The sequence below is a fragment of the Puccinia triticina genome, chromosome 6A (genome assembly GCF_026914185.1).
Source record: "Puccinia triticina chromosome 6A, complete sequence".
Taxonomy (NCBI): domain Eukaryota; kingdom Fungi; phylum Basidiomycota; class Pucciniomycetes; order Pucciniales; family Pucciniaceae; genus Puccinia; species Puccinia triticina.
The window spans coordinates 4,748,347-4,775,486 of NC_070563.1; the positions used below are offsets into that span (position 1 = coordinate 4,748,347).

At 45.6% G+C, this 27,140-nt stretch overlaps 3 protein-coding genes across 3 annotated transcripts; 2 read left to right on the top strand and 1 right to left on the bottom strand.

Annotated features, from left to right (window-relative positions):
- Nucleotides 1–1,176: 1,176 nt before the first annotated feature.
- Nucleotides 1,177–11,394, top strand: PtA15_6A574 (uncharacterized protein; the record flags this gene model as incomplete). The annotated part of the gene is made up of 17 exons (XM_053170294.1): nt 1,177–1,189; nt 1,277–1,374; nt 1,450–1,587; nt 1,670–1,742; nt 1,826–1,876; nt 8,928–9,151; nt 9,368–9,413; nt 9,487–9,509; nt 9,603–9,717; nt 9,802–9,829; nt 9,927–10,197; nt 10,301–10,540; nt 10,613–10,636; nt 10,718–10,782; nt 10,864–11,049; nt 11,130–11,194; nt 11,321–11,394. 17 exons carry the CDS (start codon nt 1,177–1,179, stop codon nt 11,392–11,394), a joined length of 1,734 nt encoding a protein of 577 aa, XP_053021500.1.
- Nucleotides 11,395–14,516: 3,122 nt separating this feature from the next.
- On the top strand, nt 14,517–15,893 carry PtA15_6A575 (uncharacterized protein; the record flags this gene model as incomplete). Its single annotated transcript, XM_053170295.1, has 4 exons — nt 14,517–14,917; nt 15,004–15,231; nt 15,309–15,470; nt 15,560–15,893. The coding sequence occupies 4 exons, from the start codon at nt 14,517–14,519 to the stop codon at nt 15,891–15,893; spliced, it is 1,125 nt and encodes a 374-aa protein (XP_053021501.1).
- Nucleotides 15,894–24,986: 9,093 nt separating this feature from the next.
- Nucleotides 24,987–26,156, bottom strand: PtA15_6A576 (uncharacterized protein; the record flags this gene model as incomplete). Its single annotated transcript, XM_053170296.1, has 2 exons — nt 24,987–26,027; nt 26,133–26,156. 2 exons carry the CDS (start codon nt 26,154–26,156, stop codon nt 24,987–24,989), a joined length of 1,065 nt encoding a protein of 354 aa, XP_053021502.1.
- Between the last annotated feature and the right edge of the window lie 984 nt (nt 26,157–27,140).

A 27,140-nucleotide genomic window follows, 5' to 3' on the forward strand; every position in this document is an offset into this window, starting at 1 on the left:
CCAAACAACAGAGTATTTGAATGTGGCACTATACTTGACATACATTGTGCCTGAAGGAGCCAAAAAGGAAACCAGAAAAAACCCGCACTCATATCAGCTTGGGGTTACAGAAGAAACCATTGAGAAAGAAAATACAGTTTCAAACTTGAGGAAGAGCCTACAGTTTCAAACTCTGATCCGTGGAGGTGGTGGGTGGAACTGGGGGTGGCAGGCTGGGTGTAGATTGGTGGTGGTGGTGATTCAATGATGGTTGGCGGTGGGTTGGTGGTGGCAGGCTGGATGTGGATCAGCGGCCCCTGGGGACTTCCCAAGCACGGCCTGCGCACACAGGCGTCTGCAGCTGCGCAAAACTCTTGCTGCTGCGGCACAAACTCTCAGAGTTTGCGGCCAAAGTTACAAGCTCTTTTGGGTTAGCTGTACATATTGTCACATTTCATTGATCCAACGGCTTATGGGGTGTCCCCATCCAGGCTGTCAGGGTCAAAGGTGGGGGTTTGTGTTTGAACAGATCAATTGGATAATCCTCCAGACTCAATTCTTTCTCACCAGAACAAGTTAGAAAATACTGCATGTACAGATAAATGATGAAGTCTTTCTTGAACAAAGCTATTCGGACGGTGATCCAGTGCTTTGATAGACAACTCAACTCCATTTCCACCAGAAGTAAGTCTCTAAATATCTTCCGGATTTACAACTGAATCATTCTAACTGGGGCAGACTGCGGGTATACCCGGAGAGGCCGGGAACGGGGGCCAGCCCTAGTCATGTTCAGGTGAGCTGCGGCTACCAATCTGGGCCCGCTTGGAGGAAGTAAGAAAAAAAATGCACACATCACAAGTACAAAGGTCCCTCAGCCTGGACTGGGGCCCTAATGGCTCATGGGCCCATAGTGGGTGCAGTAGTTTTGCGCCTTTATGGGCCTTACCCGCGGGAATCGGGAACGGGTCGCGGGTATACCCGCGGGCTGGCGGGTATACCCGTAGCCCGTCAGCCCCGCGGGTACCCTGTTCCCGGTTTTGGTACCCGAGTGACGGGTATACCCGCGGGACGGGCGCCGGGCTAGCTCAAAGTGGCCGGGTACCCCGCGGGATCCAGCCCTAGCAACTTAAGTGACGACGACTTTCATCACCAGAGAACCCACTTTCACCATCCCAGCTCATCCATCCTGCAACAATCATGTCCTGGCAAAGTACGTCCATTATGTTTCACTCTGATTGCAAGAATGTATCATACTCCTTACTAATCTTAAATCTTGAAACTCGGTATTGATCTCTAGCGTATGTCGACACCAACTTATTGGGAACTGGCCTGTTTGATAATGCGGCTATCCTAGGCCAGGCCGGTGGCGTGTGGGCTACATCCGCTAATTTCAATGTAAGTGTGTATGCCATTCACTTTTTTCGTTGAAGTCAAACTGATCATTCTGCCACCACTGCTCGATCCAATCAGGTTGCACCCGACGAACAAAGTAAACTCGTCAACGGATTCGAGGATAACCCAACGATTCAAGCCTCTGGAATCATCTTGGCTGGCACCAAATATTTGACGATCCATGCAGATGACCGAAGTATCTATGGAAAGAAGGGGGTCAGTGATCATTCAAACTGTCAAGCAAGCTTTGTATTAATAGACTCGATCAACATCTTCCTGATCACTCTGTTTCTCACAGGGAGCCGGATGCGTGTGTGTGAAAACTAAGCAGGCCGTTATTGTAGCATTGTACAAGGCTGGTGTCCAACCAGGTATTTCAACCTACAACACTCTCATCGTCCAAAGAAGCCGTTTAGTCCTCTGACACAGCCATCGTTTCGTTCCCTCACACTAGGCGAAGCCACAAAGTGCACCGAATCACTAGCTGATTACTTGATTGCCTCAGGTTTCTAAGAGCATCTCCACCCGGGGAGGTAAACTCGGGTTGCTATAACACCGCGATGGCAACTCATGTTTTGCATACATCAACCTGCGCGGCTCTGGCACACACCCGTGGTTGCTATAATACATACGGAAGCACCCCAACCAATGACCCACACTCCTTCATGACCCATTAAAAGCCCTGTATAGATGGTCATTGATAGCTTGCAAAGCCGTTGATGACCATTAGAACCGGGCGTCGATAGCTTGCAAAGCTATCGATGATGTGACTAATTGTTGAGTGAAAACTATCGACAACCATTATAATCGGTCCTCGATAGCTTGCAAAACTATCGATGACCGTTATAACCAGTCTACGTGGCTTGCAAAGCTATCGATGACCGTTATAACCGAACTTAGTCAGTCCTTCCTTCTGAGTTGGCAGGCTGGCGCCCCTCGCGCGAAGCGCGAGCCTCCGAAGGAGGGACTTGGGAGTAAGCGGGGAAATTTGGCGTGAGCGCTGAGGACCGCCTCAACCCATTTGGCTGGTGTCAAACTTCAACACCACACCACCATAGCATCCTGTGAGCCAAATGGGCCGCAAATTGAAGCCCTGCATCTGGCCTTCAAACCTACATAGGCCATATATTTTTATCTTGAACGGTCTTGAAGTTACAAAGCTTTTAAAATCATGCTTCCAAGATTCTGGCAATGATTGTACACTTCTGTATCTTTAGTAAGTGCATGGAAGCAGTATTTTCTGCTTGTAATTAAATGAAAATGCATATTTTTGAACAAGTTCAATTCTCAATTCATGATCAATGCATAATATTTATATTGATATGCTTGATGTACAGAAGTTGGAAAAAAACCTTGATTTGTTGGACCGAGCTCAGCAATGATTTTGCAAGGATGCCCAGTGGCCAGCTGGGGGGATAAAAAGCTGATTTGTGGATGGCTGCCTGCGCAAGAAGCAAGTCTACAAGGCCGCACCACTCATGTCCCTATTGGGCAAAAAATGGGTGTGAGATCATGGATAAAAGGAAAAATGGGGGTTGGTTGGGCCCCAGGCTTGTCAGCTCTCACGCCAAAATCGGTGGCTTGGGGGCAAGCCTCTCTGTGAGACAGAGACCCTGCGGGGCTCTCCTCCAGAGAGGCTTGGTTAAGCTCGGTTATAACCAGTTGTCAATAGCTTGCAAAGCTATGGAACTACAACTGGTCGTCCATAGCTTTGCAAGCTCTTGATGACCGGTGTAACTGGTCGTCCATAGCTTTGCAAGCTCTCAAACCGGTCATCAATAGCTTGCAAAGCTGTGGACGACCGGCTATTGTAGTTGTTGGGCTATCTTAGAAACTTGACCACTGCTTTGTGGCTGGTTCTTAAGGCTCCGTTTGGAGCCAATATAATTGCGTGATATAATCTGGAATTTTGTGACATCTGATCAAGTTTTGGCGGACCTGATCAGATGTCACATAGGATTTCAGGCAAAAAAACTCATATATTGCCCGGATTATATTGGCTCCAAACGGGGCCTAACTTATCAAAGTCCCTCCCTATGCGGGAGGTTGGAGTTCGGAGTTTGGGTGGTGGTTCAGGTGGTAGCTCACTTGGGTGGAGCTTAAGTTTGGCTGGTGGCGAAGCCACCCCTCCCGCAGGGAGGGACTTAGGCCTAATGTGGGGGTTGTGGCGCGTAGGCCACCCACCAAAAAGTGGCAGAAATGCAGTCTTTGAGTTTTGCAGCCTGTAGTTTCAACACTGGCCATTCCAGCTACCAGAACTTAGGAGCTCCTCCATAGCGCCAATTTTTAGAGCTCTCCCCCCCATCAATCATCCCACCGGACTATTTTTGGTGGATTTTTGAAATGAGTCAAGGCAAGCCAGAACAACCCTCATCTGGCACAGTGCTTGAGTCGGCCGGGGGTCCAAGCACATCCAGTTTTTGTTTGGCTTCTTCATGATTTCTTTTTTGTTTGACAAGTTGTACCAGAATTCTGAGCAGACAGAACGATAGCCAAGATGCCAGGGTATCTATTGATGCCCGAGACCTCATATGTAGCTTGCAAACCAAGTGAGCTACAGCCTGTGTAAGTTGAACCACCCATTCCTGCAATGGCCTACGCGCCACAACCCCCACTTTAGTCCTGAGTCCCTCCCTGCGGTCGGCGGCACTTCGTTCACCACTCAGCCCCGCATAGGGGGGACTTTGTTAAGTTAGTGGCTGGTTGGCCTAAAGTCTAGGCCCAGTAGCTCACCCTGATTGTTATTACAATGGCCCAGCCCAGCTGGGCCCGGGTTTCAGCCTTGTTTCCTTTGTTATCTGTTTCTTACTCTGTCTCATCCAATCATGCGCGCACCACTCTTGTAGTTACCTATTTACTATAAATAGAACCTTGTTCCTCTCTCTCTTGAAAATAATCCAATTATCATACAGTTGTTATATAATTGAATGGGAATGGCTCCCCTTTAGAGATTGTCATTTGGCACCTGTTGGGGGGTACCTGTCACACTTCAAACCATGCTATCCACACAACCAGGCACCAGCAATGCAGGTAGAGGGTGCAATAATCCTCAAGGTTAAGTCCTGGAACCTTCACCTGCTTGGTTGGTGGCTAAAAGTGTGCAGCGCTTGTTCTGAAGTGTGGCAGGTACCCCCCAACAGGTGCCAAATGACAATCTCTACTCCCCTTTGTTTTGGAAAATCCCCACTGAAATAGTACCACAGGGATGGGTCCTTGCTAAGGTTCCGATCCAGTGCCCCGGAGACGGATATCACCCATCCCGCACCCTGACCCTGGTCTTATCTGGAATCTGGCCGGATTTTCCCGGATCTGAAAGCAAGGGGCATTTCCCAAAAAAAGTGCCAATTTGATTGGGTGTGCCGGGGATTCCCCGGTAGAGTTCCCGATTCATGCAGTTTTGATGGGTATTCCCCGAGAAAAGACCCTATTTTTGGGTGTTTTCTGAGGTTTACCCGCATAAATCTTGCTTTTGGAGCGCTTTTCACTATCCGGCTGGATTCCGGATCTCTTGAGCTCAAGCCCGAACCCTGATCCGGCCTGCAGGGTTTCCGGATTTCTCCGGATCTGCAGGGTCCGGATTGGAACCTTAGTCCTTGCAAACAACCAAGCACCCGTGTGTTTTTGAAACAAAAGATTGGGGGGGGGGTTATGCACAATCAATGGTGAAACCACTGTGCTGCGCTGTTTGCAGCGCAGTGGTTTCACTGTTGGTACAATTACAGGGATTTTTTTTGCATGTTTTTGGGTGGAAGCCAAGAGAAATTGAGAGACAATAAGTGAGAGAGAAGAGGAGGAAAAATAAAATCAAAGAACAGGCCCAACAAACAATTGTTACAAGGCTTTTACCAATTGTTTGTTGGGCCTGTTCTTTGATTGCCTTTTTTGTTGTACTACAAGCCTTTGATACAGAGAAGCTCTTTTATGGTGCACGGGCTGAGTGAAGAGCAGGAACACAAACAGACCCAAAGTCTCTGACGCTAGGGATGCAAGCTTAACACAAGTCCCTCCCTGTGCTTGCAGGTTGCAAGCACCCTCCCGCTTGCGGGAGGGACTTGTGCCTAATGTCCAACATTGAGGCTGCCCAGCCAAATGTTGAAAAATTCCTTCTAACCCCCATATCACCCTCTACCCATTGGATTTCTTTACAGCCTCCGGCAATGACCCTGGAAACCCCCTATAAATGGGGGTAATGTAAAATCCAGAATTTCGCCAAAATTCATACATTTTTTGACTTGATTCATACACGTTTCATGCATACACTCAGGGGATTTTCCAGTTTCTCATACATTTTTAATGCCTACCATTGCTGCCGAGGGGAGGGGGGGGGGTGGGTGGCGCAGAAGAATAAAATCTTGCTTCAATTTTGCAAAATTTCCATTTTTCTTGTCCTCTATGCAAAAAAGAAAACAATAGGAGGGTTCAATTGTGGGCTTAAGAATGCCTTCTGGTGATTTTCAGCTTAAGTTTTAAGAAGTATTGAGGGAAATAAAATTGGTAAAATTGACTTTTGATGCCCTATGCCAATGGTATAGGCCCTAAGACAAGGGGGGCTGCTGAGGGGGGGAAGGGGCTTTTCTGTTGCACTCTCAGAAATTTCATACATCTTAGTTACTACCCTCTCTTACCCAGGAAAAAATTCATACACTTGAAGTGCTTACCATTGAGGCCAAAAAAGCCCATTCATACCGTTTTTGTGCCTACCATTTTGGGTTTTTGCCAAAAAATTCATACATTTTCATTACCCCCATTTATAGGGGGTTTCCAGGATCCTCTCCGGCATCATTAGAATCAGATTTTATTTCTACATAATCTCAGCGGTCCAAAACAACACCTACCAACTTCCCCTGAAAAAAAAATTATTGTAAAAATTCCACCTGAGAGCCGATCCGACCTGATGTAGACCGGATAGCCAGTCTGGCCTAAACGCATGAAAGTAAGATTAGACGTCATACGTCAAACCCTGTGGGACTCCTTGCCTATGCTCTCAAGAGACCTGCTGATATTAATGTAATACTCAAAAAAACCGTGAGAGTGTGTCCAACCTCAGGCTATGGATGATCTGATGGCTTCTTTGCATTGCTCAGGAATAGCCCTCACAAGAATGACCGCTGAGCGGCCGGATTTTGATGGTTTTACTTGAAAAAGTATGTACTACAAGACAGCTCTGATTGAGGGCTATAACCAGGTATATGGGGCTTTGAATTGAAATTTGAGAGAGAGGCAATAGAGATGTAAATACAAAATGTGTGATTTTCTGCGCAAAAGCCTGTCAGTCTCAGGCAAAGAATGTGACTTTAGTCCTAAGAGCATCTCCACCGCGGGAGCTAAATCGAGGGACTAAACCAAATTTAGCTCCCCAGATCCGATTTAGCTCCTCCACCGGAGGTGCCAAAGGCTACCCTAAAGTAGGAAAACCCATCCGGGGAGCTAAACCAAGACCAGATTTAGGACACTATAGCTCCCCATATAGCTCCTCTGACACACATATCACACAGCCGGAGGCCTGTGATACTCCGCTCCTTCCCGCACAAACCCCCGATATCCCCAACCCCAGACATCCACGTATCAACGGCCGTCCCGGCCGAACCGACTATGTACACAAAAAACACATATGAACGGCCGGTACCGGACATCCAGGGGACTCAGCAGTACAGTACCTCCTTCGATGACCGGTCTGTGCCAGTCATCGAGGGGACTCACCACCTCTCAATGACCGGTACAGACCGGTCATCGGGAGGATGCACAGCTCTCGATGACCATTCTATACCGGTCATCTAGGGGAGTCACCACCTCTTGATGACCGGCACAGGCCGGTCCTCGGGAGGACGCACAACTCTTGATGACTGGGCTGTACCGGTCATCAAGAGGACACACATCTCCTCTCGATGACCAGTCAATCACCGGTCATTGAGTGACTCACACAGCCATGTCGATGGCCGGTACTGACCGGCTATCGAAAGGACTGCAAGTTGATGGCCGGTACTGACCGGCCATCGAAAGGACTGCACGTCGATGGCCGGTACTGACCGGCCATCAAAAGGACTGCAAGTCGATGGCCGGTACTGACCGGCCATCGAAAGGACTGCACGTCGATGGCCGGTACTGACCAGCCATCGAGAGGACTACATCTCGATGGCCGGCGCTGACCAGCCATTGAGAGGACTGCATCTCGATGGCCGGTACTCACCGGCCATCGAAAGGACTGCACGTCGATGGCCGGTCAGTACCGGCCATTGAGAGGACCGGTATTGCACCTCTCGTGCTGACCGGCCATTGGGGAGTTGGGGGTAGCCGGTTTCACAACCTGGAGGTGCTACTTTGGGAACCTTGCGGTGTGAAAGAGACCTTGGTCGGGAAGCTAAAACGGCGCCGCAGTCGCGCAAGCCTGGGATTTAGTCCCTCAGATAGTCCCCCGCGGTGGAGATGCTCTAAGCCTCTCCTTTGGAGACGCTTTGCGCCTCCTTGGAGAGGCTTAGTTAAGCTTGCTAGGGATGGTGGCCGGCCCACCCAAACCCGCCTGGGTTTGGGCCGGGCGTGGGCTTGCTTTTTGGGGAAATTCCCACAGTTGGCCCGGCCGGTCAGACCCGTGAAAGAAGTCGGGCGGGCGCGGGTACCCCTCCAGGTGCCCGTTGGGCACCCGACGGGCTGCCCCCGTCCGGGTGGCACCGTGGCCCCCGATGGTAACCAGTCGAACGTGTAGTTCAACTATCCACCGGCCAACCGGAACTAGTTGGACGTGTTCTTGACGATTATTGGATGCGCTTGAGCAAATAAGCAGTCCAGGCCTTCATTTGCACCCAAGACTGGATGAAGAACATTGACCTAGCGGCTAAGAAGCGATTGGGTATTCTTCTTACTAGAGGCCAAGGCGGCTTCGCCGCTGCACTCGGTAATGTCTGGCAGCCCATCTAGCTTACAGTGCCACAAATATACGGGACACCCGGCCCAATTGTCAACCTTAGATAGAAAGATTGATCATTGCACGACTGGACCCGACATATCATGGCTCCTCATTCCGTGGTACAGCTACTCGAGCCGAAAACTCGTGACCCACACAGGACGAGGAGATATCGCAAATCAGAAGTTGAAACAATCTCTGTCAATGACACATACGAGGGCTTTTATCGCTGAAGCGTTTGTCCGTTTCACATAATGATGTCTTAAAGACACACTCTTGCGCTAGCACCCTGTACCATTCCTGCGGCGGGGGATTCCGTGAAGAAGTGTTTGAATCGCTCGAAACAGCATCTGTATCCACCTGCTCTTATCGGTTCATCTGTTGGCATCTTATCCACCCGTTCTGGCTTCAACAATCTACCATTTCGCTCCTTTTTTCCTCCACCCCCAATCTGTCACTCCTTCAATTGAGCATAGTGCACCAACAGAGCACTAGAGAAAAGCATCCCAAAATCCATTTGGCAATCTAACCCTCACCCCTGGCCTGCCAATATCTTCAACAACTTCGCAATTGCCATCCCTCGAAATGATTGGCCACTCTTTTAGAAAATGCACCACCCCAGCCTTCATTGTCATAAGTTTGATGTTATGCGCTGAAGCAAGCTCCCTGGCGCATACAATCGTTCGACGCTCCGATGTCACTGCCCTGCCCCGTACAACTACACTGTCACAACCCGTAGCCAATCAGGCCGTCAACGGAGTAGCCAAGAATTCTACTTCTGACGACTGCACGTCTTATCCTCTCGACCAATCTACTTGGAATCGGTTTCATTGGGACGATTATCTTCGAACTTATCCAAATGGGGCAAACTTGACAACACAGGTTTGCCTTTTCATCCGCCTTTGCCTGTAAAAATGCATCAGATGGCTTTGCGGTGGAAGTCCAGCGCTCCCATCAGCTTCTTCACTCTCTGAGCTAACCATCGGATGTACGATTAAAAGCGGCTGTTTTCTTGAATTTTCCCCGTCAAATATATCCATCAGTCTACAGTATTCAAGAGCCAAGTTTGACCCCTCATTTTGTTGATTTTCCACATAGGCATACGCTGCTTCGAAGGGCGCAGACAATTTCAGATGTGGAATTGGTAAGAAACGCTACCCACGTAGAAAGCCTTAACATCGCTAGCCTTGAAACTGACGCTGAATTATAATGGCCAGGTGCGAATTGCAACATAGGACAGGTGTGTTGATATTTGTTGGCTATCCTTCTGGTAGTCCGATGACAGAAGCTATCACCAAATACTCAAATAACTTTGTATCTTACCGATGACCAGCTTTGCAGTCCAGTGAGGGCACCAGATTGGTATATTCTTTATGCCACCCAAAATCTGAATATATATCTCAACACATTACATCAAATTGCTGGCGAGGCAATTTCCCTCACCCAAAGTCAGTTCTTCCCTTTTTTTTCTCTTTAATCATTATTGTACTGAGCGTGGCGATTCTCTCTCATTGTTTCAACCAAACAATCAGATGCCATCGCCTCCGTCTGGAATGACCTGTGAGCACATCCACAACTTCAGCTTTAACGTTGCTGCCCATCAGCCAATGAATTTAGACAGGCAAATCGGATTATTAACTGCATCTCAACCCGATAGGTTTCCTGCCGTGGTCAATCATCGTGATTTGGAAGCTGTATTTGGTCTCTCCGTTGTGGCGGCCACAGTCCAAGCGGTTGGAGCTCTTTACCTGCTACTTATCCCCAATCCAGCACTTCTCTTTACCGCGGCGCCATTTGCAATCATGTCAGTGATCAACATGCCGTTCACTCAGATAATGTGCGCCTCTTTGTTAGCAATCGTGCTGGGGCAATCGATCCTCGCATCTCATGACAGCAGTGGCCCTTTACAAACCAAGGAGTTTGACTATGTAAGCTTGCGGACTGCCTCCCTCGAGTGTTGGCTTAAAGTTAAAAACATCTGACTAACCAAACACGACTTCCACTTCTCTTACATGTTTTTTTTTTTGAAAGTGGTCACAATTCAACTATCGATTATCCCAGTGGCAGGGAGAGACTGAACAATTAATTGCCAACACTACTTCACGGGTATTCAATTCTGGAATCAACTCAGATCCGGCCTACAGCCTGAGTCAGATTCTTGTCAATGGAACCTTCTTGGGTCCATTTGAGCGCAAGGATAGTTTTGAACTTCAAGCCAACTTGAAAAATGTTACCAAATCTATCGCGATCTCAAAACTACTTCGCTCTATGGTACGTTTCTTCGAACAGCCAACCAATATTTGCAACTATTGCTAAGAAACTTCAATTTGATTCGGTTCACAGAATGCATTTGTTACGATCTCAAACGTTAGTCTATTCAATTCCTCCCTGTCCACCTAACTCGGCGATTGACAAATTTTCTTTTCAAAAACAAAAACAAATAACTAGGACCCTCATCCAGACAAGCGATGGAATTCAAAGGATGTACTCTCTTACCACAGTCCTAATGGAACGTGAGTTGAGATATTTTTATCTCAAAACCAGCCTAGTATTTTGTGGATTTGGTATCTCACTCATTCGCACCGTAACAATAGTCTCATGAATATCATTAGAGTTGTCCCTGGAAAAACAAAGGCCATCAATGATTTCAAGAACGGATATGCCTTGTTTGAAAAGCATGGAATTTCCACCGAGCACATTGCGGAAACCTCATTTCAGTGTCAGCAAAGATTTGGCATTCAGAAGAACCCTGTTGGAAGCCTCTCAGATATGAATCGCCAGTACGTTTAATCTTCACGTGATTTGATCACTATGGGAGTGCAAACAAGCTTATCAGGATCATATCCTTTTTCATTCACAGTAATGTTACTCAAGACCCTACTGTTTGCTCATTTGATTTGCCAGTTTGCGACATGAGACTTCCAGGTGAGTTAAAACCACTGTTTTCTTGACCGTATTCAAGCTTTAGCATACGCTTCAAGTCGAGTGTAATTTTTGAATGGTAGAATGCTGACTGCATATGCCATTACTATGTTACTTATTTCAAAACAGGATTTCAACATCAGAAACACAAACACAAAAGGACTGTGAAGATTTGCAGGCAAATTCTGGGTCTACCCATCTAAAAAATTGCGCAATCTTTCCCAAATCATTTCTCCCTGGTGTGGTTCTTTCAAAACGCTGTAAAACCTGTAGAACTCTTATTGCGATCGTCATGATTATCGTCATGATTGTAGTCCCGTCATTCAAACCAAAATGAAATATTACAAATTTTAGGTCATTGACTCACTGCACTTATTTTCTTTTTTGGTGATAAACAACACCCCCATTCTACTAGCTTAACTAGGCTTCTCAAACAGAGAGTCCGCCCCCCCCCCCCCAGAGGTCTCTCTGTTGGAGAGTCTTATGAACAGTTTCTGTATTACAAATTTTCACTGCACTTATTTTTTTCGGTGATAAACAACACCCTTATTCTACTAACTTAACTAGGCTTCTCAAACAGAGGGTCTACCCCCCCCCCCCCCAGAGGGCTCTCTGTAGGAGAGGCCTATGAACTCAAGCCCTCTGTACACTCAAGCTGAAAAACACTTTGCGCAAGGCAATCTCCTTGTTTCAGGGGCTGGGGGACCTGGCGCACCAAAGGTACCTTGCAAAGTGAGCCTCTGAAGGAGGGGCTTGTGAGTACTCTCCCAGCTGTGGCCTGAGAGCTTTGGCTTTTTATGGCTTTTTTGGCCTCTTTGAGGCTATTGCACCTATAGCTCCCAAACCATCCGGCCAATCAACATGCCATAAACTTCTTCATGTAGGCAATGATATTGGCTATGCGGCCATATTTCCTTTTCTTCCAGATTTCCAAGAATAGGTATCCCTCTGCTCAGGTGTTGATGAGAGTCTCTTGGAACTTGGATTTTGTGAGTATCCCATAATCAGTGGTTTCTGTTATACTATGGGTTGTGCAGAATGAACATTTGGTGCCTTCTTCAATTTGTATAGTGTATGTATGAAACAAGTAGTAGAGGGCAGTATGGTTATGTCTTTATCTATGTATTTGATACCATCCAAGTATAGGATCTATATTTGCATAAGGCATAGAGAAGAAATGTGGAAGAATCAAGAAGAACCCTTCAGTTCAGTTTGGGGACTTATGTGTGTTGAGAGCTGAGACACAATTACACACTATACACTTATTGCTTACCCACATATATCCATACATATGCATATAGTCAGTAGAACTCTAACCTAGTGATACCGGATCTTCAAACCTAGTCTTGTACCTAGTGTATATCTATCCACCCGCCCCCACTCCCCTAACCCCCTATAAATGGGGGTAATGTAAAATTCATACATTTTTTGACTTGATTCATACAAGTTTCATGCCTACAGTGACACTCAGGGGATTTTCCAGTTTCTCATACATTTTTAATGCCTACCATTGCTGCCAAGGGGGGGGGGGGGGCGCAAAAAAATCTTGGGAACACCTGTAAGGTGGGGTACCAAAAGTAAGGGCCTGTGCTTCAATTTTTCAAAATTTCCACTTTTCTTGTCCTCTATACAAAGAAAGAAAACAATGGGAGGGTTCAATTGAAATTCTTCACTTTTGGGCTCAAGAATGCCTTCTGGTGATTTTCAGCTTGAGTTTTATGAAGTAAGGGTGTTCAAAGTTGAAATCATATTTTTTTCAAATCATAAAATCATAAAATCATAACACTTTTGAGTGATCATTTTTTATGTACTGTATTAGAATTGTTGCTCTTTTTTGAGTGATTGGGTGTTACACATTTTTTTCAGATTGAAATTTTATGAATTTATGGTGTTATGATTTTATGCAGTCAACTTTGAACACCCCTAGTATTGAGGGATGGTAAAATTGAATTTTGATGCCCTATGCCAATGGTATAGGCCCTAAGACAAGGTGTGCTGCTGAGGGGGGGAAGGGGGCTTTGCTGCAAACTTGTGGAAGTCCCTCTTCTGCGGGGGGGCGGGCAGCCCTGGTTGCGGAGCGACCCCTCCGAAGGAGGGACTTGAGTCCAAAACTGACTTACAACCGCGTCACGGTTGGCCAGTTTTGGTGTAGCCGACTTTTGGATGGCTGCACCTCTTGTACATGCATCTCCCCGGAGGTAAAAAGTTGGGTCGGAGATAGAGGAGGATGGTGCGGACCTCCTCATCCACTTTTCAAAAGAAAATATTGAAATTTGGAGCAGCAGGATTTTTTTCAAGATTTTGAAAATCTGAAAATCTGACTCTTCAGGATTGAACTGAAGTTGATTCTTGGCTTCTCAACCAGGATCCCTCCTTCACAAAATTCCTCAAAAAAAATTCTGATTACTATCCTGGGATGGCCATCTTGTCCTCTATTGATTACATAAGGAATGGTTTGGTTTGAAGAAAAAAAAACAAAGTCATGTTGAACTAAAATTGGCTTGTAAAAAATCCTACACATGCAATTTTTGAAAAATTCAAAATCCTTCTTGATGGGGATGAAGACCCCCATCTTGGGCATACCCTGCCCAACATTATTATTGACTGGGTATTTGGGTGTATTTTATAGGATTTTTACAAAAAAAAAAGGACCTCAGAAGCCCAACCGTGACACGCGAGCATGCGCGTTTTAGACACAAGCCTCTCCCGCACTTCGTGCGGTCGACGGAGAGGCTGTACACGCTTGGCTTTGCTGGGGCACTCTCAGGAATTTCATCCATACATCTTGGTTACTACCCTCCCTTACCCAGGAAAAATTTCATACACTTGAAGTGCTTACCATTGAGGCCAAAAAAGCCCATTCATACCATTTTTGTGCCTACCATTTTGGGTTTTTGCCAAAAAAATTCATACATTTGCCTTACCCCCATTTATAGGGGGTTTCCAGGGTCCTCTCTCTTCATCGAGATAGGAGGATCGGACCTCGGCGATCATTGTATAGCTTCCTTGAGTTCCTTATATTATGCAAGTTACAAGTCCCTCCTTCGGAAGCTCGCTTGGTTAAGTTAGGGTACTGTAAGATTCGAACTTAACTAAGTCCCTCTCTTGCCTGAGGCTTTGCCGGAGGCGAGAGAGGGACTTAGTTAAGTTCGTGTAAGATTGTGAGCCGGGCCACCTGGCGAGATCGGATATAGGGATATCTGGCTGCACTGCCGGATACCCGTGGCTTTGGAGAGCCCAAAAACCGGTGTTCTTGACCGTTTCTCGCACTTTGGCACTTTGGAGGCTCCCACCACCAACAACCACCGCAACCAAGACGAACTGGATGATGACGATGGCCTCGAGCATCCAAAAAATTAACCGGACGACGCTCATCAAGCTCTTCATCAGTCTCATCTTCATCAGCTCCTGCGTCCATGCTCACCAGAATCAACAGGTCATCCTCGATTTTGATGGAGAAGACCCACAACCAACCACGGCTACGGCACCCACGATTGATACCCCACAAGCCGTCCCGACAGGACTTCCCGCGCAATTGATCAAAAAAGTCACCGGGTGGAACGACACAGTCATCGCCAAAATTCTCGGCCAGATCTCTCCTCGCCCCCCTCATCCCTTCGTGGTACCGATTACCGACGAGAACTACCAGGAGGTGATCGAATCAGAGATCGATCTCATCCGTCCCGGCTGGGGCAGCGATCAGGATACCGTATGGGTCATCTCCGTGTACGTCAGCCTCAGCCGTGATGAACGTTATCCCTGAAGCCACGCCGACTTATTCCTGGCGAGTCTCTCCGGCTGCCATTTTACAGCGTTGCAACCGACAGACCTTCGACCCTGTTTGACGAGGAGTTCGGTAAACTCGCGTCGAACTCGTCCCTAGCCACTAAGCCGATCCCTCCCAAGACGCGAGATGACGAGCCCACCGTGGTCCAAAAAGATCCCTCGGACGATTACATTTTCAAGCCCCAGATCAAATTCGCCCGGATCGATTACATGGCCAACACGGATTTCACGCTGACAAAATGGTTGATATTCAAGTTGAGCAAAGCCCGATCAAGTTTCAAAACTAATTTGCTTGCTGATCCGTCTTTTTCCTGAAACTCTTGAAAAATAGGTGCCCCGTTTTGGTGGTTGTCACCAAAAGAGGAAAGGAAGTCAGGTTCTTCAAGACTGGCGCGAGCCCTCCTCCAGCTGAACATCTAGGCGACTTTCTACGAGAAGAGAGATATCTACTCAAGCCGGTCTGGAATTCGACGTTTTCGGAGGGCAATTCGGGGTAAGACGAGGTCCCCCTAAGCCCTTTCTTCCCACCATAGTCCAGCAAGACGTAGTGCTGATGATTTTCTCGGGTTGGTTGGATAACAGGGAATGGGTGGTGGTTGGGTTGGGAAGGGCTTTCCAAGGCTTCCACATGTTGACCGATAAAGTGCCCGGCTGGCTACTGATGATCGTCACGAGCATGCTCGGAACTAGTCTCATGCAATGGCTCCACAAATCCACTCCCAAGAATACCACCAACCCTCGGTCTATTAACCCCCCTTCCACTAAAACCTCACAAAATCCTAAGCCCGACACGCTTGCCTCTCAAAACCTCAAAAAAGAACTCGCAGACGCCGCCGTCCAACTCGCTCAAATCACCGACCAAAAGGGTAGCTCGTCCGCAAAGACTCAATCTACCACCCCTCGACGGAGAAAATAAACATAAGACGATTACCTACTTCCTTCACATTATTTCTCCTCCAACCTCTTGATCTCTTGACGCTTATTTTCATGAGCCCGAAAGAAGATTTTTGTATTCTCTTTTTTCATTTGTTAACTCGTCTTACTGTTCTTCAATGTAAAGCTTGCTCCCTCTGAATCGCATACGAAAACTGAACAATTCTCTCTTGTTTTAACCACGGAATCTTCAACCCACATACATAGATAATTGTTACATTGCTCTAGTCTACTGTAGTTATATCGCGTATTCATACAAAAGAAACATGGTGCATAAGTTGGTAGAACTTGTAATACATCTCTTATCTGTCACTCGGCTACCAAAAGCCAGCCCTAAAGCGCAGGGCTCACACGGTGCAAACAGAGGCTGCGACCTGTCCCACAAACCTATAGCTCAATCACCGCACCCTATGATGCTGCAACGAGTTGACCAAAACGTACATTGGAAGCTCGTAACGTTGAGACACTTCATACATAGTATAGCCCGAACACCCCCTGCCTGTGTAAAGGTGATGTCTGCAAGGTTTTATTCGCCGCAGTTTGTCTCATATTCACACCCGGCATCAGCAGAATACTTTGTACGGATCACATGGATGACAGCATCACGTTTGAACGTCGCTTTGAAACGCCGGACATGGTCAGTTTCACAATTCTGAACAATTTTGTGTAGTTTTAAAATCGTTGCGAGTTGACGGAAAATTGTCCTCCACCGTTCGAGGATTGAAAAGGACTGTGGGAATCGACTTGCTTGGGCTGACACGTAGGAAAAATGGGGAATCTCCTGAAATTTGGCCTATTCTCCTTCTCCCTGCCTCATCTTCTTTCAGCCAGCTTAAATGATCCGAAATTTAGACCTCTAACCAGAGAAACAGCATGGAATGATGCGATTTCTGGGATCTACTGCGACCAAAGTTGGTCAAAAGCTCCAACTGTTCAAGGTGAACTCTCTGTGCGCTTCTCTCCCTGACTGGCCAGCCTTTTGGACTAATAACAACTCCGAGTTCAGATCTGCTTTCGGTCCCAATAACAGGATCACAATCAAAGAAACGACCGACAACATTGAATCTGTTTTATGGTCAGTCAGCTGAATATACTGGTGTTTCTTGAGACAAGACAACAGGGTTGAATCCAATTCTTCTCTTTGGTTATCTACATTCTAATTAATCATTCAGATGGCGGAGGTGATTGCTCCTTTGTGGGTTGTAGCCATCTTGCAGGCCAGAATAGGCCATCTAATAATGAGCTAGCTGCCAACAGGGTTGGGCATAACAAAATTGACACACCAGCTGCGAAGAAACACAAATTAGACCTAACTCTATCCTTGGGTCTCCCCGCTTCGGACGGTCACGCTAGTACAGCTTATTTGCCTGTTCTTAATGACTCCCAAGGATGTTAGCCAGCTACGGGTAAGTCTATTTTTTGAGAGAAAAATCATTCCAGTAAGCAAGATCAACAGAGAGGATTCACAAGGAAAGAAAATTATGCAATCATATTTGGCTGATCTGTCTATTGTTGTGACTTGGGTCACAGGGTTACTCGGCTGCGGCTCTCTGCTGCGGAGAAGACTACGTCTCCTCCGCCAGAGGCTCAGTCGAGCAAGTTCATCACCATTACCATCATAGTTTTCCCCGATATCATCGTCTGAGTTCCATCAGGTTATGAGCCCTTAAGGTGTCTCGCTCCTGTTATTCCAGTTTATTTGCTGAAGAAAAAATTTATACCGACGCAGAATACCGGCTTTTGATCCTCCTCTTTCCCAACCTGAAGCAACATACCAGATTTTTTTTAATTCTCTTAATTATTCACCTCTACGTTCAATCTCTTCAAATATTTTCTCAACGTCTGAATGGATCCCCACCTGTACGGCGCTCACGGTCGAATTCGTCTATTCCTGGCGGACTTGAATGCCGTTCTTGGAAATTTCTCAGCTCCGATCCCCTGCGGGCCCACTCCGACATTCAATCAGATTGGATTTCCCCAGAATTTGCACAGTGGTTTTCATCAACAGTCATCCTGGAAGCGACCGACTCTTTGTTCCCGGACATGGAAAGAAGGGCACCCAAAAACACATTCTCAGAGGTCTCAAAGTACTCGTCAGACCCCACCGTCCGTCCCTTCGACAAATTGTTTCAAATTCAATAGCACTCCAAATGCAAGCACGGCGCAGTGTTCAGCGAGTCATCGGCCAGTCTGTATTCAAGGTCGACACGGACCACTCAAACCCCAAACTGTTGCGCGGAGTCTTAGTCTGCAATTGAGTTATCGGCATCAAACGGTTAATGATCCTTGCGAAGAAGACCATCGATTGCTGGAGGAGATGCAAGATGCAAGCGTTGTCAGTGACTGTGACGAGAGCTCAATAGCCGGAGATGTTGATGTTTTGATTGATTCTGAGCTGTCATCAGAGTTGCAAGACCAGCCAGATTTGGATGATCAGCCCGAGTTAGAGGTTGAACTAGGTCCTGAATGCTGTTATCCTATCTCAACACCTGCGGCACCCATCGAGCTTGAAGTGGATCCACCGCATTCTCACAGCAACGAAAGCAAAGATGGCCACCAATCTAACTCCGTTATTGGTTCTATTCTGACTACTCAAACGGTACATGCTTCATCCGACAATACCGCTTTCTTTCGACCGATCCTAACACCTGCGCCGCTGCCGGACCCCGTCATGACTCCTAGACGTCCGTTTGTTCCATCGCTTCGGACTCCCTTCGTTTTGAGACGGCCCGAGGAGCAATTCTCTGACCACGAAAATGAAGTTTTGCTATCAAGAACACCTTGACAACGTACACCCTACAGATCCTTTCGCCTGACTCCAATCAATGATTTGCGCAGTGATGACAGCGCCTCTGAAGACGAAGCTCCGAGGCCGATATTTAACCGGAATCAGCGTTTTCAACCACAGGATCCCCGCCGACACAATAACCGCCGGCACGCTTTCAATCTGCGCAATCAACATCCAAACAATGTCCACCTGAACAAACAACACCTGCAAGAAACCCGCTGGCGTAATTCCTACCTGCACACTCACAGCCTCAACAATATCTCCCCAGCCTCTCATGAATCTTCCTTATCTCCTCAACATTCCTCATCCCGACTATCTGAACATCACTATCCCAACTACTCTGATCAATCCACCTCAGTCAACAACAACTATGACTCTGAAAACAACAATTTCAATGACAGCTACAACTCCGAGAACAACTACATAGATAATGACCATCCAGATTTCAATGATTATGGTAACACTGAGTTTGAAAATTATGAGGCTGGTTGTGAAGAGTTTGATGATGGCAGAAGCTTTGATTGTTATGATGAAGATTTCTAGTTTTTCATTTCTATTTTTTCATCTTTCAATTTTTTTTAAGTCTATTCTCTTTCTCAGCTTGTATGTAGACACAGCCTTTTCTTGGTGGTAGGTTTCTTAGAGCCTTGCCGAGGGGGGGCTGTTGTGACTTGGGTCACAGGGTTACTTGGCTGCGGCTCTCTGCTGCGGAGAAGACTACGTCTCCTCCGCCAGAGGCTCAGTCAAGCAAGTTCATCACCATTACCATCATAGTTTTCCCCAATATCATCGTCTGAGTTCCATCATCTATTGCCGCTTGTACACAGAGTCAGACCTTGGAGCTTTCACATCTCTTTCATTGAAGCAGAATAAGCTTGTTTCTGAAGACAGAAGACATGGTAGAAATATAATTCCTCACAGCTACAAGCAGAGCATTGGCACCAAAGCCTACAAGGTGTTGGAAACTGCTACCGAAGAAGGTAGCAGAAGCAATTCCCCACAGAAGATGATTTTTCAGAAAGACCAAGGCCAAATCAGGTCCATTGAATTACCCAACAGGATTCAGGTAGGTCCAGCTGCAAATGACAGAAATGGGTGTTTGAATAATCATATCAGCCAAATGAACCCTTGTTCAGAAACAAAGGAAACACCCCTGATCAGATCATTCAATCCAGTGGTTGTGTCAAAGTCGTGGGCTTGGATTTGCAAAGTTACAAGTGATTTTGAAGATCAAGTTGGTGAGGATTTTATGAATGAGGCTGTAGACTCCATCAAGATACCAAATCCACCAGCTCAGGTATTGATCAGGAAAAACTTCAAAATGAAAGAAAAGATCAAAGGCATAATTAAAAATCAAAACAGATCCAAAACTTCCAGACAGGGGAATTTTTACCAGACAAGCCAGCAAATGAGACCATTCAACAGAACTTTGTGGGCTGTTCACCTGAGGCTGTTGCAGATCTGTGGGACTGTCCCATCAGAAACTTCTGATTTGAAAGGAGATGCAGAATTCTGGAATTGGTTCAGGAATTTCATGTCAAAGGCACAGAAAGTCATCCTAATAAAAAAAACCAAACCTACCTATTACCATCAATGGCTTCAAACTCATGAAGGCAAAATATATTCCAAAATATTGAGATCAATTAATGTTTCTGCAAGCATAGATTCTTATCAAGTAAAAAAAGAAGAATCAAAAAATGAAACTATATTAATCATTACAAATCAGAAACTTCTAATGATAGAGGCTGCAGTTTACATTCTTGGTTTTTACTACAAAAATATGAAATATGAAATATGGGATCAAACTTTTGGAACTGATGAGCAATTTATAATCCAACTTTTGAGCTCTGGAGAAAACACAGAAACTGAACCAGTCTCACAATATAGTTCAGCCTCAAAATACCTGAGCAACTCAGAGATCACAGTGAAAACAAAGGAAAATATTGATAATTTACATTTCAAGATTGAAAATCATGTCAGACATGTCTTCCCAAATATAATTGCCATAGGACAGATGCATGAATTTCTTGCTGCAAACACTTGTGAATTCATCAATAATGCAAATGATGAACAGCTGGTATGGATATTGAACCATAAATCCCATCTAGAAAATCCATTTTCCAAATTATTCCAGCCTACTTCTGACTCAATCATGGATGAAATTCAGAATTATATCAGGAATATTTCAGTGGATCATTTACCTTTAGAAATGAAGAAGATGCTTCCAAGGCAATCCAGAGGAGACCTCTTGGAGATGCTTGACAATGTATTTGATCTTCTTTGGGAAGTAAATAAAGATATTATCATATCTTTTGGTTGTGAAATGATGAGTGAAGACTATATAAATGAACAAAAGTTGGTTCAAATGTATCTTGTATCCCAATTTTCTCAATTCAGTCCAGATAAATTATCTCGCCTCCACAAAATCCAACAAGATTCTGAAAATCAAATCATTTCTCAAGAGGAGAAAGATAAACTGATTGTGGATTCATTCATCAATTTCGTTCTCTCAGATTCAAATAAAGGGCTTTATACCATTCCACACAATTTTTCTGTGAAATCTGATTCTTCAATAATGACCCAAAGTGATTTAATGCTATCAAAGATTGTGTTCAATGTAATTGGCTCCTATTACAAGAGTCAGAATACCCAAAAAAGGAACAAGATCTTCAAAAAAGAAGATATTTTGTTGAAATATATTCTCTACAGAGCTACCTATCTATTCTCGTACAAAATTAATTCAAGATTGGCAATTACATTGTTAAATTGTGGAAAAGAATTCAATTTATTTCCATGGAATCAAGATATTCACCCCAATCTACCTGATATCTACAAGCTGATTGAGGATTATAAATCAAAGTTCAAGTTAGATTATTGGATTAAACCATGTAAATAAACTCCTTGAATAAAGATTTGTCAAGGCATGAATGCATGTGGCAAAGAAGATTATGATCAATTCAGAATAAGGCTGAAAAAATGTTTTTCCTCCCTACCATTCTTATAGCAAACAAATTGTGTTCATATTCAACCCATCTATTTCTGTATATATGTTTATCTTTTAGAAGGCTAAAAAAACACCATGAATCAAAGCCAAAGGAGGTATGAAATATATGGTGAAAAAAATTGCCCAATTAAAAGGTTTGGTCACATTGACATTTTTTAGAGCCTGTGTCTCTAAAGTGACAACAGGACATGTCACAAGAATAAAAGTGGGGGGATTCAGGTTGAATTTCAATGGATAATGAAATACAACTGGAAGTAAGAGAAATATGGGAAATGAGAAGAGAGAAAGGATCATGCAACAGATATAAGGCTTTAACTCTAAGGATTGCCAAGTGATACCCATTTGGCAGTACCTGCCCGCGGATGCCGGTGTTGGAATTTGGCAAAAAAAAAACACCAGGTGGGTACCTGTGGTCAACACCCGCCAATAAAGGTGCCGCAGCACCCCTCACAATGACTGGTCTGTGCCCTTCATCAGTAGGATTCATCCCTCTCAATGACTGGTCGGTGCCAGTCAACAGGAGGATTCATCCCTCTCAATGACTGGTTGGTGCCGGTCATTGAGAGGATTCATTCCTACCAATGATGGGTGCAGACAGGTCATCAAGAGTACTTGACCCTCTCAATTACTGATCTGTCCCCTCATTGAAAGGGTAGGGTACCTACGCCTGGTCATTGAGGGGACTGACTCCTCTCAATGACCAGTCTGCACCCATCATTGAGAGGGTTGTTTCCTCTCAATGACCGGCACCAACTGGTTGTCAAGGGGATTGAGTCCTCCCAATGGCTGGTTTGCAACATCAAGAGGATGAGTCTGTATTTTCTTCCCTGATCAAACAAGTACCCATGGTACCTGCAAAAAAACACCCGCGAGTCCCAGGTGAGAGTGAGGGTATCTGGTTTGGGCAAAAAACATGTGGTACCCACACCCACCGCAGGTACCTGGGTTCACTTGGTGATCCTTATTCAACTCTGATGATTGATGGATCCAAAGGTAATACAAACCTGGAAAATTTGCGTATTACATCTGCAACCTCTTGGAACACTGAAGAAACAGTAGGAGGACCATGAGTTAATAATACCTGATTTTAATTATAGTTTTCAAAAGGGATAGCTTGATGGATTTGGTTAGGAATAGAAATTTGAGAGAAACAATTCAAGAGACACAGGAAAGAAGGGTAAATCTGATAAAATCAAGGTTCATTGAAAATGTTAATGACTGTCAGGAAGTGTAGTGGCCTTTGTTTGGTGATCCTGGGTTGTCTGAGGGTGTTTTTCTTGTTTTCTGAAGTCTATGTATTGTGTCATTTTTCTGAGTGCGTGAAGCCTGTGTATCCTCCAGCTGCATGGTTTGGTTTTCATACCAGTACACACGGGGGAATGTAAGTTCTAGTGCAGAGCTAGCAAAACAACCTTCAAGATGTTCCAGGATTGGGATCTCAAGTTCTGTCTTCTCCTATTCCAGGATATTCAGGTTTAGACTCTGCCTTGGCCTTATCTGACTTGTCTTCAGTTTGTTACACTCTCACCAGGAAAAAAAAATAGTCACTTGATGGCAAGTGACATGATGCAGCTTTGGTTTCTGCTCCAGAGCTACTCCAGCGCTGCTCCAAGTCTGCTCCACCAGCACTTTTAGAGCTTGCAGGACTGCAACAGAGCACTCAATGTGGCACAGTCAGCTGATCCTAATTTTTTTCCCAGGAACAGCTGATGCTCATCATAAGCTGAGCAGTAGGCATTGACTGAGCCTGGGCCAAAGCTGAGCATTGGCTGAGCCTGGGCCACAGCTGAGCATTGGATATTCCAAGCCTGATACAAACTCAAGTGTCAGCTGGACCAAGAATATTCCAAATCTGAGCATCAGCTTAGCCAACAATGGTCCAAAGCTGAGCATCAGCTTGGAAAAGGCTTGTGCAGAGCTTAGGATCAGCTGGGACAATACTGTTCCAAAGATTAACACCAGCTGGGCCAAAACTTTTCAAAAGCTGAGCATCAGCTGAGCCAATGCTGGTACAAAGCTGAGCATTGGCTGAGCCAAGGCTGTTCTGAAGCTGAGTATCAGATGTTTTAAGACTATTCAAAAGATTAATATCACCTGAGCCAAGGCTGTTCCACAGCTGAGCATCAGCTGAGCATCAGCTGAGCATCAGCTGAGCCAAGGCTGGTCCACAGCTGAGCATCAGCTGAGCCAAGGCTGGTCCACAGCTGAGCATCAGCTGAGCCAAGGCTGGTCCACAGCTGAGCATTGTCTTAGCCAAGGTTGTTCCACAGCTGAGCATCAGCTGAGCCAAGGCTGGTCCACAGATGAGCATAAGCTGTTACAGGAGTGGTCAGACTCATAATCTGAGCATTGGCTGGGCCGAGATTTATCCAAAGCTGAAAATCAGCTGAGCCAATACTGGTCCAAAGCTGAGCATTGGCTGGGCCAATGATAGTCCTAGTATGAGTCTAAGATGAGCCATGAGTGGAAAAAAGCTGAAACACAGCTGGGCCAGGACTGGTTCTGATCTGGGCAGCAAAGCTGAGCATGAGCTGGGCAACAAAGCTGAGCATAAGCTTGGAGCTAAAGCTGAGTATCAGCTGACCAGAAATGGGGATCAGTGGTGCCCATTGAAAACTGAGGATCTCCTGTGGAAATTCTGAAAGTGGTTAGATGGTGGGTAGATGATGGGTAGATGGTGGGTAGATGATGGGTAGCCCGCTGGAGCTGGCATGATGTCACTTGTCATCAAGTGACTTTTTTTTTTCCTGGTGTCTGTGTCTATGTTTCCTTTGTTGATGTTTTCACTTGTGCCTGTGTTTTCCTTCTGTCTCTCACTTTTCTTGTATCAAGAGGAGGGGCTATTCCCCTTGATGGCCGGTACAGACCAGTTATTGAGAGGAGGTGTGAGTCCTCTCAATGACCAGTACACAGGTCATCTACAGGTGTGACTTGAGTGCCTTTGATGAGCTGACTCACAAAGCTGTCTCTTGCAGTGAGAAAAGTGTGTTTTGCAGTGTGCAAATTTTATACGTTTGAATATGTATATGTTACTGAGTCAGGGCAGGGTCAACTTAGCATGAACTCCCTCCTTTGGAGAGTCCCTGTGGGATGGAATCCCATCCCCATATTTGGAGGGAATCAGTTAAGTTATTTCTGCAGCAAACTGTCAAACTGTGTTTCCATATGAGTAATTTTAAATTTTTTGATTTGGTTTGTTGTGATTTCACTTTTCACTAAAAAATGTGCAAAAGTGCAAATTTAGAAAGAATATACATATATACAGATACTTTGAGTCTAAATTATTAGGTTGGCTTCATTGATTGGCAGCAATATGGGCAGCTATAATCAACTTGAAGCTTGGCTTGTTTCACCATCCAACCATAGATACATTTGGGGTGAAAGTAATGTCTGCACCGCCTGATCCTTGCAACTTCAGGGAATGGCCCTCGTCCAGGCTGCATGAATTCATCCAAACAGATTGCGCATTCAGGGTCTTGTGGATCACCTAATAAGATGTGCAACATTCTGTAATTGGTGGGATTGGATGTTGAACTGCCATCCTGATACTTGGTCATTTTTTCGTGATTGGAAGGCTTTTCCTTGTGACTAGAATCTTCAGTTTGCTTATCCTCAAGCTTTCCCAATATGCCGCCGGTTGCTGAAAGTTGATCACCTGCTCCGGAATAATGTGAAGTGGCAAGTCCGCTGCTTGTGCCAGGTTGGGTGGCTGTCATGGCCCGGAAGTTTAGAGCTTCAGCCAATGAGATTGTATCCTGACCAGAGATTTGCGTTTGAAACTTATGCTGCTTGTTGTAAGGCATATATCCCAAAATGACGGTATATTTGATGAAATCTTCTCTCGCCTTTAACATCCGGGCATGTTTGGCTTGCAACTGTTGGGGCAGGCGGTGTTGAGCGAGCATGTCGAAGGTTGGCGTGAGATTCCTCGCGATTGCGCTTGTGCGTGGCGGGGTCGGAGCAGCAATAGATTCTTGCGGTGATTGATGAGCATTGTCATTGGGTGTTATCCGTTCAAATGCTCCTGCATATGACAAACGACGCCTGCGTGTCCCCCTTTCCTGTGACGAACCACGCCGGCGTTGCTCTCTTAAACTTAACTGCTGTGTTAAATGACGCTGCATCTGTTCCTCCCAGTCCCGGCTGGTTTCCTGTGACAAAGGACGACTGCTTCCCTCGCTGGTCGGCGGATTAGTTTGCTGCCGAAGGTTTGATACTGAAGATGGACCCAACAATCGAACCTCCTCTGTCAGATCTTCGCGATTTTCTAGATAACGGCCTGCTTGCCACGGTTGAAAAGCCATAGCTACCATGGTAAATGAAGCCTAAATAACCAACAAGTGCAAGCGAAAGGCTCTACGCATAGTCAGTTTGTTGGTTTGTTCGTGCAAGTTACATAGAATGCTTCCGAAAATCTACGTGAACTCAACTAGACTCAAGACAATGAATTTCATAGCTGGCCAAATCGCTCGTGACTCTTTGACTTGATGACTGTGTAGATGGCCGATTCGCTTGTGAATCTTTGACTTGATATGAAGACAGGTTGGCTTTTTATAACTCAGCTCTTATTCTGGGCGCCTTTCTTCACTCGTTGATCCCATCAGCTTATTGATTGTTGCAGGGACCTACTCAATGCATTTGGAAACTTGTCTTGTGTTTATGGGCTGAACAGATAAGGGGTGTTAGGATGGTCCAAAGAATTTCCGGAGGGTTTGATCATATGATTTCATGGAAACAAACGTTGAACACCATGCATTTCCACAAATTGACTCAAGCATGAAGCTCTGAATACATAGTGCCTTGCTTCAGAATATGAAACAGTTGAATGTTTTACTAGCTGTTGGAGGCTGTTGGGCCTGTCTTATGGGGGCATTCCGGCCGGGGTTCTCTGCCAAAATTGGGTAAATAACCGAACTTATCAAAGTACCTCCAAGGGGGCCCGAAGGGCCCCCCGCAGGAGGGACTTACACCTAAGCGGTGAAAGTTGGCATGTCAGGGAACAAATTTGAGGCTCCATGAAGGGGTTTTTTTGCATCAGTATTTATACCCCCATGCCATGGTTTTTTTGCATAGTGTGTTACACCACAAGATAGAGAAGAAGCAGGGCTTCATCTTCATCTTATCCTTATTCCCTCAGCTCTACATTCCTGTTTGACCGGATGCTCCAAAGGCAAAAGTGTACGGACTAGCTCGAAGATACCGCAATGCCATACTCTAACAAACTCACTGACACACGCATGCAGTTTCAATTACAAAGCTGAGATTAGTATAGGCTACTGAACATGATATGTCAGGTGGCTGTCTAAACTCTGAAAGGAAAAAAGATATTGGGGCAGTTTATCAAGTTACTCACTCCTCCCCCTCAGGAGGAAGTTGGATGGTTTGTTGCTTTGATTACACAATGAGGAAAGCAGATAATGAAACTTTTAAAGCGGCAG